This window comes from Clinocottus analis, unplaced genomic scaffold, assembly GCF_023055335.1.
Source record: "Clinocottus analis isolate CAN_PGR_092001 unplaced genomic scaffold, fCliAna1.0.p SCAF_36, whole genome shotgun sequence".
Lineage (NCBI taxonomy): Eukaryota > Metazoa > Chordata > Actinopteri > Perciformes > Cottidae > Clinocottus > Clinocottus analis.
The window spans coordinates 1,061,836-1,077,252 of NW_027176109.1; the positions used below are offsets into that span (position 1 = coordinate 1,061,836).

The window sequence follows — 15,417 nt, forward strand, 5'->3', positions numbered from 1 at the left end:
TGCTTTCTTTTTCACCTGCCAGGTTAGCACAGACTCTTAGATGTGTGTTTGCACACGTCGTGGGGTTCAGATGGTTGGTCAGCTGCGACTGAAGCCCAAACACCAAACCAAGAACATCCAGAGAATGAGAAGATTGAAATGTAATTACAACAGAACATTCCTTAAACTGGAGGTGCAGTTTAGACTTAACTTATGTATTGAACTTATTTAACTTATGTATTTAACTTATGTACAACTAAACTTTGTTTATCTGTAGAGCAATTTTTTTATTATTTGAGTTTCAAAATTTTATTTAGGTTATTAATTTATATTACATTATTATTATTTAAAAAATATTTATATAAAAATGAAACATATATATAAATAGAGTTGTCGTTGGGTTAAACATGCATCGGGTGAACATCCACTGTACCAGCAGCAGACATTAGCGGCGCCTGATTGATTCACCAAAATCGGCATAAAATGACCGGCGAGCTAATGACCACAAGGAGGAAAAAAAGAAATCAATTTTCTTTCCCCTTGTCTTTAAAAAGGGAGATAATGTCAATTCCTTTGATCCATTAAGCGCTGCATTATTGAGCCGCATTAGCCGGAGCGCTCGTTCAGGGTGAGGAAGGACCGGCCCAACGCTATGAGACAGAATTAGGCATTCCTTTTACTTCCTTTTAAGTTATTTGATTTTTAATTAAATTATACTTCATGTCTTAATGCTTTTGCCATTGGCACATTTTTAAAGAGACTTTGGAGACCACTTGGAGCAGTTATCTCGTGTATTACTTCCTGCTTGTGCGTCCTTCGTTTATTGCAGAGCGACATCGAGGTGAGACACAACACATCCGGTTATTCTCGTTCGTCCGGGTCGACTCACCGTAGATGAGCACGACCGACTCCTCGATGGCGTGCTGGTAGCTGAACTGGGAGTCGAGCAGCGCCCGGCTGACAAAGGAGCCGTAGTAGGTGGACTGGTACCAGCCCACGTGCAGATGGTCGATGTTGACGTGGCGCAGGGAACGCATCATCTCCATCTGGTACTGGACTAGAGGCAGAGAGGGAGAAGAATGGACAGAGAGAAAACATTTAATTCAGAATAAACGTCATTAAATAAATCCGCTCGGGGATTCTTTTGGAGGGAGAGTTTGGTCTCCATCTGTAACTGGACATGATGCACCAACAGAAGGCGGCGAGGAAATAAACGAGCAACAAGGACGCGAAAAATAATGCTCCATCTTCTGTTATCAAGTGGTTGTGGGAGAGATTCCTGAAAACTAAAAGCAGTCACCTTCTTCCATGTCAGAAATACGTCCTCGGGCAGAGAAATAAGGGCGAGATACACAAGACAGGCTTCAGCTACCAGATACATCACGAGGAGGAAGCCATTTCATTACAGCCGACACGTCCTAAGCACGGGGCGGCCAGGAAAATACAAACAACCTGCCTCATCGGCTGTAAGAAACAAGCGAAAGCAAAAACAGCATCTCCATGCAGGCTGGAGGAGGCTGATAAATCAGGTATTATTGGGCAGCTGTGGCCCCCTAGACCCGGCCTGGAGAGCACATCCTTCTCCTGCTGGGGCTGTTAACAAGAACAAACTGGAGAGGCAGAAAAGAGACGACGAGGAGGGAGAGAGAGTGTGTGTGTGTGTGTGTGTGTGTGTGTGTGTGTGTGTGTGTGTGTGTGTGTGTGTGTGTGTGTGTGTGTGTGTGTGTGTGTGTGTGTGTGTGTGTGTGTGTGTGTGTGTGTGTGTGTGTGTGTGTGTGTGTGTGTGTGTGTGTGTGTGTGTGTGTGTGTGTGTGTGTGTGTGTGTGTGTGTGTGTGTGTGTGGTAGGGGGGAAGCAGACAAAAAGAAACTGAGCAAAGGCGATGGAAAGGTGCCGGATAGTGGAGAGAGAGGAGAGAATAACGAGGGAAAGAAAAATGGACTTTCCTCTTTTGTTTTTTTTCTAATTGCCTCAATTCAGTCGCATCACGCGATCTGACCTCTGAGTACAAAAGAGAGCAGTCACGCACGCAACACCTCCTGGTGCATTTGCATCAACTAATCCAGTTACTGATCAGCCTCGCACACGCACACGCACACGCACACACACACACACACACCTTTATCAGCCGTCATCGCCGCCTCCGCTTGTACTCGACTCAGGCACAAAAACAAGGTCTGCCCACATTTACACAGCGATCTCCTGCACGAGTATTTTTTACCCAAATTTCTAGTTTGTCTAGTTTGTAAGTAAATTATCTCCAAATCTTTGCTCTCAATTAAAAAAATTGTTCTCAAAAAAAAAAAGCTCTCAAAACTAAAATCTGCTCTAAAAAATAAGAAGTTTAAAAAAAAAAAAGCTCTTACAACAAAACAACTTCTCTCCAAACCGCTGTGTTGCCACGCAGCCCCACTTCCTGCTGCATGTACCGTTAGCCCACAGCGGCTAACGGTACCCTGATGCTATGTTAGCAGGTTAGCTACGCATGTATGATACAAGTTAAAATAACTCTGTGAGTTTGGTTGTGTGTAGAACATGTGTGTAGCGCTGTAACATGTCAGTACTACAACTTCACGTCTCAGAGGAAGAAGCTTCATGAGCTTTAAATGGTTCCTCTCTTGTGTGAACGTCTTCATTCCAGTTACCTGAAGATCTGCACCATGTTGTGGAGACCTGGAACTGCTCTGAGGGAAACTTGTCTCATCAGCTTTGAGAAGCTAAAGAACCAGAGACACATTAGTAGAACCCCGTGTGACCCAGACGCTGGGAAAGGGGGTTTTTTTGGAGAGCAATTTTTTTTTAGAGCCATTTTTTTTTGAGAGCAAATGTTAGTTTTGAAAGCTTTTTTTTTTTGCAACAAAAAAAAAAATTGCGGTTGTTTTTTGTTTTTTTTAGAGCAAATTTTTTTTTGAGAGCAAATGATAGTTTTGAGAACTTTTTTTTTTTTGCAAAAAAAAAAAAAAAAAGATTTGCGGGTTGTTTTTTTGAAGCAAATTTTTTTGAAGCAAATTTTTTTAGAACTTTTTTTTACAGAGCAAATTTTAGTTTTGAGAAGAAAAAAATTTGCGTTTTTTTTTATTTATTTAAATTTTTTTAAGCAAATTGTTTTTGGGAGTTTTTTTCTTTGAGAGCAAATTTTAGTGTTGACAATTTTTTTTTAGAGCAAATGTTTTTTGGGGAGACAATTTTAGTTTTGAGAGTTTTTTGAGAGAGAGAAAAACATTTTGGGAGAGAATTTTAGTTTTAAGAATTTTTTTTTTAAAGAATTTATTTTTGGGGGCACATTTTTTTCTTTTATTAAGAGCAAATTTTAGTGTTGAGAACTTTTTTTTTTGAGCGTATTTTCTTATTGAGCGCAAAGATGTGGAGATAATTTACTTTTGCTTGGGCAGAAAAGACACAAATCTTCCTTCACACAGGACGGCCTGGAACACTGCGCTGGACGGACAGACGGACTAGAGAGGCCACGAGGAGAGACTTCATCTGGCCTTTCATTTGAGGATTGACATCGTCAGGGAGATAAGAAAAGAAGAAAAGAAAGCAGAGTAGATTTACAGGATAATACAGGAGGGAAGAGATGGAGACGGGAATTCAGGAAGATTGGCTTTTATCAGGGAGAAGAGCGAGATTACAGTGTGGCAACGGTGTGACAAACCAGAGCGATTGTGTGTTTAAATATGTATGCGTCTGTCTGCATGTGTATATGTATCTGTGTGTGTATCTGTCTGTGTGTGTGTATATGTATGCATATATCGGTGTGTGTGCATATGTATGTATGTATGTATGTATGTATGTATCTGTCTGTATCTGTGTATATGTATCTGTGTATATGTATTTGTATCTGTATGTGTGTGTATGTGTGTGTGTCTTCAGTGTAGTACAAACCCAGGAGGAATGTGTGTCCAGTACAGTCCGTAGTGTTTTCTCTGTGAGTCGACTGACGAATGAGAAGCAGGTGAGGATTAGAACGAGGTGGCGTGTGGGCGAGCGAGGACGCTCGTCACGAAGACGCCGCTGCGTCTGCCTCACATGAAAGAAAAGAACTCCGCTTAGCCGACTACAAAACGGAGTTCACCCCGTCGCAGAGGAGGTCGGATGGGAACTGTGCGAGCGCTTGTGACGGGCAGCGCCGGCAGCCGCCTTTACAGGAAGACAGGAAGGCCTCCCTCCACCTCGCCACGGCGCCTGCACCTCACGCCAATCAGCACGAGTGCGTTCCTCTGGAGCTGCAGCGATGCGCTCGTGCCCCCTCCGCCCGCCATTAGCCGTGGAAACTGTGCACAAAGCGATCCGTCTGAAGTGAAGGCGGGACAACCCATCGGATATCTCTCATGTTGGAACGCAAGCCGCTCGCTCCGCTTCCTCCACCCGGCGCTTTAAGAGCGGCACGAGAGCACGGCGGCTTTTACAAGCCCAGACCGTTTGTTTTATAGCGTCAGGGTTTCACTTTCCCCACCGAGTCAGACTCGACTTTATCCTCATTGCAGAGCACAAGCACTGAGACAGCGAAATGCAGTAAAATGTGCAAAACAAAGTGCTGAATAAACACAATGCAGAGAGTATAACCAGTACTGAAGGGCATGACACCAGCAACTCACATTCTTTTAGTCTTTAATTTATAGTATTTACTGTCTATTTACATAATCATCATATCAATGTTTGCTAAATTTCTGGTCGTTGCTGTTAAAAGAAAGAAAACTGCCCATTTTTGGGATGCAATTGTCACTATTGGAAAAGCAGCTTATTCTCAATGCAAACTAAGGACCGTTTTCTTCACACAATGGTCCTTACAAGCAGCTGAGGAAGTGTGTGTGTGTGTGTGTGTGTGTGTGTGTGTGTGTGTGTGTGTGTGTTTCCCAAGGCGGAGATTAGAAAATCAAAGATGAAACGTCTGCAGTTCTTACGTCACTCGCATCAAAAATGACGCCGCCGGACGGAGGAAGCTGCGAACGAGTTGAAGATAGCGCGCCCCCCGAAGAATGTGACGCTTCAAATCGGATATTTACCACCAACACTGGTGTGTGAAATCCACATGAAGATGTTCCCTTTGGAGCAGAGCGTCTGCAACGCGCTGTACGACAACACATCAAAAGAAATGAACGACAAACTGATCGAGATTAAAATCAACCACTTAACAAGTGACAGTTTCTTGGTGAGTGGGGAAACATGCACGACTTGCAATCTTCTGATTTGCTTTTCTATAAACCTGCTAATCTTGATTTCAGAAAAACTTTGAAGTTGTTTTTTGTGCTTATTTTTAAATGAGAAACAGTTTTTTTTCCGTCAAACTCAAAGACCGGACTGTGAAGAGGCGTCGAGCAGAGTTCATGATGTCTTGAGTGACGAGCGTTTCAGAAGCGCCGACGAGTTCCCAAAGAAATTTAAAAAAAGGGAAACGAGCTAAACAAATCTCAAACACAACAACTAAACATGGACACACAACAACTAAACATGGACACACAACAACTAAACCTGGACACTGAATGATCTACGCAAACAAAACAGTTTGAGAAGATGTAACGTGGTTAAATTTAATTTCTGTAATCTCAAAAGCTTTGCATCCGGGTCAGGAAGAGATAGATGGGAGACCGCCCGACGAGCCGCCCGACGAGCCGCCCGACGAGCCGCCCGACGAGCCGCCCGACGAGCCGCCCGACGAGCCGCCCGACTCTGGCAGCTCGTCTGGCGGCTCGTCCGAGTGAGAATACGAGCCGGCTCGTCCGCCACAGATCTCATACGGAGCCTCTGAAAAAGGCGACAGGCTGACTTGTTTGTTAAAAACAAAAACAAAGAACTGCCGCTGTGAAAGAAAAGAGAGCAAAACAAAGCGTGCGACCCGTGATGGAGGAATATACGTGTTCACACTCTGAAGTAAAAGCCTCGGGAGGATTCTTTTTTTGGGTCTAGGAAGCCAAAAAAAAGAGAGAAAAAAAGGGTCGGTGTACATAAAACAATTGTATTTATAGCATAATCTCTTGACTGACGTTGTTTTGTGCTAAAATAAAAAAGCTGTACATGATGGAAGAGTTTGAAGGAAGACAAGCAGCGATGACCTCGAGAATCAAACCGACGTGACGAGCAGAAGAAGAAGAAACGCGTCTTGTGTTCACATCTCCAAACAGCAGCTTGTGTGACGAGGACAGCAGTAAAAGTAACCTCAGTGAATTGATTTAGTTCTCTGCTATTTCAGCTACCGCTAAGACAGAGAGTGACCTCGAGTGAAGACTTAAAGGAAAGCCGTTCTGACATTTAGATTAAAAAAAAAAAGGCATATTGGCAAATATTTGAGTGCATGTTGATCTGCAATACGAATCAGCTTGACGTCTGCGTGTTTGCTCCTCGCTGCCGTCCGTTATCTGCATCAGCAGCCGCCGCGGTGACAGAGCGCTGAGGCGGGAGCTCCAATACCTTCGACACCTGGACCGCGGCCATGTCCTGCTGGACCGCGCTGACACGCAGACGGTTCAAAAAAATAGAAAATGTCGGCCCCGGCATGACGAGCGCTCCATACTTACTGTTGTGAACCGAAACAAAACCCCCGTCTTGCATCCTCCGCTGTCGCATTACCGAGACAGCCGTTAACATTCTGCGGACATTAACGCCGGCGTGAGCCAGAGAATAGCCAATTTTCACAATATCATCAAGGCGGCGGAGGTGGGAGCGAGCGCCGCCGTTTGCTATTCCTCATTCCTGCTGCCGGCCTCCTCAACCATCAATCAATCTGGGTTCCCGAGGCCAGACGGGGAATGAGTCTGCCCATTCCCCTCGCGCCGCTTGATTGTGTGTGTGTGTGTGTGTGTGTGTGTGTGTACGTGCACGTCACAGAGAAGACAGGAGGCGTAAGACTAAGACAAAGTGAAAGTGTATTTAAAATATTATGGGCGAGAGAGAGAGAGAGAAACGGGATGTGATTCTGAGTGAAGGTGCAAAACGTGGGAGAGCATGTGTGTGTGTGTGTGTGTGTGTGTGTGTTCACGAGCATGTGGGTGTGTGTGCTTATGAGTGTAGAAAGCGGAAAAGAGAAAGCGTGACGCCCGAGGAAGCCGTGTACTGCGAGCTGTACATCTGAAGCGTGTGCGTATACATGTTCATGGAATGGAGGCATTTATCAGCTGGGAGCTCAGCTCCTCACCTCTGGCAATGGGGTTAAGAGTCATAATCAACAAGGCACTACCAGTGTGTGTGCAGAAGTGTGTGTGTGTCTCTGCAATGAATCAGACAGATAGTCCATACTCTAATGCTCCACGACACGAGAGGTGAACTGCATCAGACCTCGCACGCTGCTGCAGGCCACAACATCTCAACAAGAGGCAGCAAGATGTGCACGAGTCTCTGGACGCGAGGACGCACGCACCTGTTGTCACAACACATTGTAATCCCCACCTCGACACACACACACACACACACACACACACACACACACACACACACACACACACACACACACACACACACACACACACAGCAGATGAATAATATGAAATAATGAAATGATGTCAGAGGTTGAACTTGGCGCGCTGGATTACCTTCGCCCTCATTTCTCTCCTCCACCGCCTCATTTTTGGTGAATGGAAATTTCGAGTAGATTAAAATGGAGGTTAGACGACACCAATCAGACCTCTGTCCAAAAATAAGGTTATTAAAAATTCTTCGTTAGTCGCAATATAAAAAAAAAAAACCATGAGCGATGAGCTTTTAAATCCATCAAGGATGAAAGACAATTTTAGAGCAAAGGGGAAGAGGAGGAAGCTCTTCAACGTTGGGTTGAGAGCAGGAAGCTGCAGCTGTGAGGAACTCCAACGAGCAGGTTGTGTGTTCATCGTGGACAGGTGCAGACGGAGGGTTCGCTTTCTGACCGTCGCTCGCATAGAAAACACGATCTGACTTTGCGTTGACCCGTCAACATCCTCTCAAAGTCCACACGCAAAGCGCTGGATGTTTTTGGATGATTGATAGCGGCGCGCCTCGCAGGCTTTGCTCTAAATGACTAATTCCTCTTTCTTTTATTGTTGCTGGCGGTTGACAGCAAAGCATGCTCATCTTGGCACGTCGTAAATACTTCAGAGCCGAGAGAGGAAACACAAAACAAAAGCCGAGGTGCATTACAGTCTGGACACACCGTGGCGTCCGCAGCGCTCTGCTGCTGCTCCACCTTCTCCATCTCGCCCTCAGGACTTCGCACGCCGACCAAAATTTAAATGAGGCCGAATTCTTGACTCATTACGGACAACCTCCACACAAAACCCCAGAGCTGTTTGGTGAGATATAAAAACAGAGCGCGCTTCTCTCGCCGGCTCGGTGTTTACACATTTATGTTGAAGTCTCTGACATCGCCGTTAAAGCGTCTGCAGAAACACAGCTGGCCGGACTTCACTTCTCTCAGCCCTCTGGGCTCTGAGGTCGTTTTCTCCATTTCACATTTCATAAATTCACCTTTTTAAAAAAGGCACTTTATAAGATGAATATGCATGTTTTACATAAATTGCAGAACAATCTCGGCTCTCTATATAATGAGGCACCATTGTCACAAGTGTAAAGTGATAATATGGCGCAAAAGCTGAAAAATATGAATCTCAATTTTGGAAATTCTTCACATTTCTTGTGAAAACATAACTTTACTCATGTGGATGAACTGATTTGGTGATTAAAAATGGTTCACCAAACGTCTTCTGTTCACAAAAGCAGTGAAATATATTAATAAAAAATGGTAGATACATGGAAATAAATGTCTCAACCAATTGTTTTATTATTATTTTTTTTAGTAGAAATGTGGTCCGTCACACCTTTTCACTAAAATTATGAAAAAAAATGGGGCTGAAACTACAGAGTTTGGCGGATCTAGGAGCAGCGGATCCTTCTACCACGACGTTTTTTCACGAAGATATGAATTTTTATTTTTTTTAAAGTAACTGCGCGGATCCACGCCGGAAGTGTTCGACAAAACCATCTGATATTTTCTGATAATTTCTGGAAGTAAATCTTGATTTGCTTTGAAAGCCTTCAGACCAGCTGCCCGTCGCTGTGGCGCCTCGTCGCTGTGGCGCCTCGTCGCTGTGCATTGTCGTTGTTGTTGTTGTTGTTTACCCAGCCTGCTGTAACCTCGCTACCCTTCGGGTGTCCCTAAAGCGGCGCGGCGGATACCCGATGATATTAATGCGTTTATCTCCTCCACTGAGTCCGTTCATCGCATTGCAAATCACCGGTGAACTGGAATGTCCTCAACCCCTGAAGACACACGGCTTCCATTGATGCCCAGCGCATGTTTTGGGTCAATATCATACTGTTTTTTGGGGTGTGTGTGTGTGTGTGTGTGTGTGTGTGTGTGTGTGTGTGTGTGTGTGTGTGTGTGTGTGTGGGGAAAGCTCCATCCTTGTGGACTGAATGTCATCAAGCTCAAGAGTGAAAACAATCTCAATAATGACCAGAAAAGGGGGGAAGGTTTTCTCTCAAGGACACTTGAGATCTGTCTGCACCCTGCAGGTGAGCAGTTTATATATTTAAAATACATAATAAAAGTTGAGATTATAGATCGTCTTCCTCACTAACTCACACGTAACCACGACCTGCCAGCTGGTTACTTACACAAAACCCTCTGAGAGGCAAATCACTGGAACCTGTTTGGAAAACAGCAGGCGCTTAAAAAAAATTAAAAAAAACATTTGGCAGGTGATTGGATGAACCATCTGTCAATCAAACTCTACCGAAGCCAAGTGATGTGGTTTAAATTAAGAGACAACACCCACCCACACATAAGACCCTTGAAAAGTACATTATTGACAATACAGTACTGCCTCTTGTACCTTATTGCTTAAATAATGTACACACACGGGCCTAAAACCATTGAACAGTACGTTATTGACAATACAGTACTGCCTAACACGCACGCACGCACGCACACACACACACACACACACACACACACACACACACACACACACACACACACACACACACACACACACACACACACACACACACACACACACACACACACACACACACACACAGAATTATCCTGTTTAAAATCAGCTCACAAGAAAACATTGGCGCTGATCACGGGGTACTCGAGTTCTTCCTCCAGGACCGAGTGGGGACGCCAGAGGAAACAAAAAGGCGGGCGAGCATTGATGTAGATGCATTATCTGCACGACGACACAGTCACAAGATTAATGAGGTCGACCACTCGGCGGCATTACGACGTACACGGGAGACAGAAATAGAGAAGGTGGAGAGGAAAAGTGAAAGGACGAGACGCGAGGGGAGAAAGTGTGAAAAGGTGCTTGGATGGCGTCCGCTTGCCTCTCATCTGTGAACGCGGTCCGCTAATTGAGCCCGCGAAGTGGAGTGTGTGTGTGTGTGTGTGTGTGTGTGTGTGTGTGTGTGTGTGTGTGTGTGTGTGTGTGTGTGTGAGTGAAAAATTGCACAAAGGAAAGATGAATATCTGACAAAAACATGTCATATCAGTGATTAGCGATAATTATAAGACGATAATAGTTCATAATTAGTTTGTGAGAAAAGGTTTAGCTGTGGTTTTAATATCCATATTTCCACTTAAAGCTATTTAAATGCACATTGTACAGATGAATATGCACAAACAAAATCTAATGAAAATTACTGTTATTTCTGTTGCTAATCATCGCCGCCCCTTCCTCCGTAAACATGTCGCCAACCTCGCCCGCCTCCGCACATCGGGTGAAACGAGTTCCTTACAGACGTGGAAACACAAGCGTCTGAAAGATACCGACGCTTTTCGTTTGTCAAGGTCAGCCGCCGCCGCCGGCAGCGAGCAGAAGCAGAGAGCTCGTTGTTCTGGTTTTGGCTTCTTTTTTTTGTCCGTCCGCGATGCTCGTCTTGTCAGGACGAGGCAACGGTGATAAATGCGCCAGTTGTCGAGGAGTAAATGGTGGTATCGAGTTTGTGGTCTGGTCCGGGGTGTCGGGGCTAATTCACAGCGGCGAGGCTGTAATGGGGTGTGTGTGTGTGTGTGTGTGTGTGTGTGTGTGTGTGTGTGTGTGTGTGTGTGTGTGTGACGGCGTCTGTGTGTTTGTGGGAGCGCACCCAGCGCTGCCCATGTTCCACCTGGCACAGAGGATTAGGCGCAATTAATCTTAGTTAAGCAAGCCTCGCAGAGAGCTGCCTGACACACAAAAACACACACACACAAACGCCGGGAAGCAGCTGCTGTGTGTGCATGACACGCGGACGGTTCGCCATATGCACGTTTGACAGCGCCGCTTGTCACAGGGCTTTGTTTTGATAGTGGGAAAGGGGGAAATGGTGTGTGACTGTTTGCTCACATGTGCACAAATCACAGTTTTTCTTTTTCTGAATGGGGGAAAGAAATCTGCTTGATCTGCTCGCCAGAACAAGTGTAGACTCAGCGGCGTTTTGACTTTTTAACAAGGTACATAAGGAGCTTCAGGATGTTTCTTGTATTCGTCGTATTCACAGCAGGTCAACGCACGTTTGGCCTCCATCAGAAGTGTCTGAGGAGCTTCGCCCCTTCGGCTCCTTGCAGCTGCACCGCCGCCCTCAAAATAATGAAAACGCTTCGGTGTTACAAGAAGTTACACGATCGGTGGACGCGAGCGAGGACGTGAAACACCGTCGGCTGAAAAACAAATCGGCTTTGGTTTTTGTTTGAGCAAACTCGGTGTGTCCTGTTGAACTCACATTAACAACACCACTAATAAGATGATTTACCCAGAGATTCAGGGTTCACACACACGTTGACCAATGGCTCTCAATGGCTTTCCACCACATTTCCATTTTATTTTCCATGACTTTTCACCCAGTTTCCATGACTTTAAACCAAATTTCCATGACCAAACACCTGCATATAACACATTTACATGACTTTTACTACACTTTTGAGACTTTTCCAGGCCTGGAAATAAACTATTTTCCAATTGCATGACCTTTTCCAGGTTTTCCTTGACCGTAAGAGCCCTGGGGGTTGCCGAACATCGCATAATTTAACTGTTGAAACTTTTGAATTAAAGCAGCCCTCATTAATGCGTCTCAACCATCGTCATACGATACATCCGTCTCAATACAAACGCTTGTAGCGTCGCACACGCGGCTTTGACTCTCAGCTCAACATGGAGCCTGCGTTGTAGAACACACGGATATACTTCATGCATCATCAACAGATGGCCTCTCTCGTGCAGGCTTCAGGATCTGGGTGCACGTGGCCTCAGCTGATGAAGAAATAAAAACTAAATCTCTACAAGCAATCCACACTCGCATGAGTAAACATTGGACATCAACACCGCCGAGCAGAGAAGCAGAAAGGTATTTCTGGACACCTGGGTTTCTGGAAACCTCGTTTGTACTCTGCATTGGCAGACTGACCGTCAGCTGGAGCACTTTTTTAAAGCTTAAATGGGCATAAAACTGTTGGATCATCCGTATAAAACATGACCTCCTGTCTGGTTATTTGATAATAAAGAGTCACTGAGGTTAAAGGAGGCGTTAAACCCTTAAAAACTGGGATTGGTGTTGGGTTGCCTGTTCATTCCTCCATGTTGAACACCAAATAGTTGCTCAACTTTTACTCATCTTTGCCATTTTTACTTCTTCCTCGACACGTTGCTCCAGATTTTGCCGACTGTTCCTTCGCCCGCAGACCTCCTGGAGACGTTCACGTTCGGCGGCCATCTTTTTTCCCCTCATGCCGCTCTCTGGCTCTTCGATGTCAACACACTTCAAGCCTCAGCCCTCCTCTCCTCCATGTCGCATCATTCCCTCCCTCACCTGTCCTCCCCTCTCCTCCCTGCAGCACACCTGGACCAGCTGCAGTCTGCAGCGATGCATCCTGACCACCGTGCACACAAAGTTTTATGTGGTGCGGAATCGTGATGAGACAAAAAGGATCGGATGAATAAAACAGTGGAACTGATGGTGACGGCGGCGGCGGCCCCGGGGGGCCAACACCCTTTGATTTATTACACCGGGTGAGTATTAAAAAAAAAAAAAAGAAAAATCAGATCTGCACGACAGAGAAAGAGAGAGAGGTGAGAGACCGGGGGCGAGGCGCAAAAGGACAATGAGTAAGAATCTTTTTAGAGCTCGGGGAGGAAGTAAAGCGGCCCGTGGTCATAATCCACAACGACGCACACGATACCTTTAATGTTTGATACGTCGCCCCTAAAGCCGAACTGCAAAGTGATTTCTAATTATCCCCATCAGAGAAACCGAGGAGGCGGAGGGACCTATGGAAGGGATGACCCCGAGAAGACCTTATGGGGAACGGGAGAGGGACAACTTTAACACACACACACACACACACACGCACACACACACACACACACACACACGCACACACACACACACACGCACACACACACACACGGTAGTGCATGTACATCGGAGAGATCGCGGCGGAGGCGTTTTGAATCCCCCTGACTTCAATTAACCCACCGTGAAAATGTCTGCAACACAGACTACAATTAAAGCTCGGGGGCCGAGGGGGGGGGATAAATAAATAAATAAATAAAATAAAATAGAAACACAGACGAACCCCGCAGACCCCACTGGAGGAAAACGCTGATGTAATTGTCCTTAATTAGTTCCGTTTGTGCGTTCACTTCCGTTGCTTTGCCTCGGTTGAAGATGATTAAGATTTCCTTTAATTTGATTTTTTTTTGGTTTAGAAAATATCGTCCCTTGTCGAGTCCTTCAGAGCTGAAGCACACAATTTAGTTTTTGTGATCACTTCTCAATCACCTCTGAGAGAGAAACTCTGTTTTAGTCGTTTTGTTGGGGGATTAAAACACAAAACAACAACCCCGTCCTCTAGAGATGTGCATTGTGACGTCGGTGCTGCACATCTAAACTACATGCGTTTGTATTTAGTATCAAAAAGCAAATGCTCTCAGGTATTGTTCAGACGTACTTTGTCCATTTTGTAATTTGATTCCTGTGATAGAGGGCAAGGTTAGGTAGCCTATGAATAAAAAAAGAGGAAGAGGAAGGCAAGGAGACTGCAATCATCTAAAGTCTCACGAGAAGGAGGATATTCAAGGACCATTGGATGGACAATGATGGATGAAAAGCCAGAAGAATCTGGAGCAGATGCTGCAGCTTCTCAAAAGAGTTTAAAGATTTCCACAACGATAAACACGAGTTCCCTTCCAGCGGGGAGCTCGGCTCTCCTCCATCATGTTGGAACGCTCCCCACTTAGCCGCCGAAAACTCATGTTAATTAATGGTCTCGTCCTAATCTGGTATCACGTCTGAGTATTTCCAACAAGGACAACATCAGGAGAAGATTTTAAACTCGTGGTCTGGTGAGGAAAGCAGATTTTGTATCATCAACCACACAAGATATGTTTTTAGATTAAACTAAATAGTCAACAATCCAGCCTTCAGTATTACAACTACACATAAAATATGGATGTTCTACAACACGTGGTGTTTGCTGTGACATCTAAGAGCCAATCAGCTCTCTGATGTGGCGACAGGCAGGCGTTTCCCATCATGCACTGGGCCACGCAGTCGGTGGAAAGCTCTTAAATCTGCGGTCGGCTCGCTCTCGTGAGATTCTCCGGACCAAGCCGGACACAGAACCGGCTCGCCTCGAGCGAACCCGTCGGCAGCGGCGCAGCCTGTTAGCAGCGTAGCTCGCCAGAAAAACTAGCGTAGCCGGTCCGACGGGAGTTGCCTGGTTCTGCAGAAACACTGCATCAGAAAAAACACTTCATATCATAGAAAATAATCCACAATAAATAAATGTTTCATTTGAGTCTGTGCTTCGAAAGCTTTGATGTGAAAAGTCGACCCAGAAAGTTGCTTTTCGTGCTGCATCCCGGCGTGAAAGGAGCCGACAAGGGCGAATGGACCAGCAGTCCATGCAAAGCCCTCTTTTCATTGCACTCGGGGGTTGATCTCAGAATCCGCTGCGTCATTTGCTTTTGTGGCGCCCCAATGTCACTTTCACGCGGCCAAACGCCAAGCACTTAATTAAATAGATCACCTGACACGAGTACTACAATGAAAACTATCAGGAAGAGAGTACTGGCCTCACTCTGTTATTTTGCCTGCAGAGACCTCTTCAACCGCCAAACACCTCATGCACCCGCACCACCATCCTTAAATGCACCACACGTTTTATTCATAAGATACTACTTCTTTTTTGGGGAGATGGAGCCATTAGTTTGAGCGCCCGCACTACATTCATGTGAATAATAAATGGTATAAATTGCTATTGAGCGTTATGTCAATGTAAACGCGTTTAGCCACCAGACAGCGAGTGCGATGTAGCTTCCACTAAAATGATCTGCGCTGTGGAGCAGAGATCAGAAAGACTCCTCTTCCTTTAGTATGCGACACAACACCCTGATGAAGCAGAAGCTTTCTGGAACAAAAGTACTGCAGACTGTTGAAACTAAAATTGAACTCTCTGGCCACAATCACAAAAATGTATGTCTGGCAGAGG

At 45.4% G+C, this 15,417-nt stretch overlaps 2 protein-coding genes across 2 annotated transcripts in view; both read right to left on the reverse strand.

Moving 5' to 3' along the window:
* Window positions 1-15,417, reverse strand: part of LOC137799537 (CUB and sushi domain-containing protein 3-like) — a gene marked incomplete at its 5' end in the record, with an annotated part of 388,544 nt that overhangs the window by 281,867 nt on the left and 91,260 nt on the right. The window lies entirely within an intron of this gene.
* The window catches only part of LOC137799569 (eukaryotic translation initiation factor 3 subunit H-like), a 31,777-nt gene that overhangs the window by 3,655 nt on the left and 12,705 nt on the right, over window positions 1-15,417 (reverse strand). Inside the window, exon 3 of the mRNA XM_068596371.1 lies at window positions 778-1,036. Within this exon, the coding sequence (XP_068452472.1) occupies window positions 778-1,036 (259 nt within the window). The remainder of the gene's footprint in view (window positions 1-777; window positions 1,037-15,417) is intronic.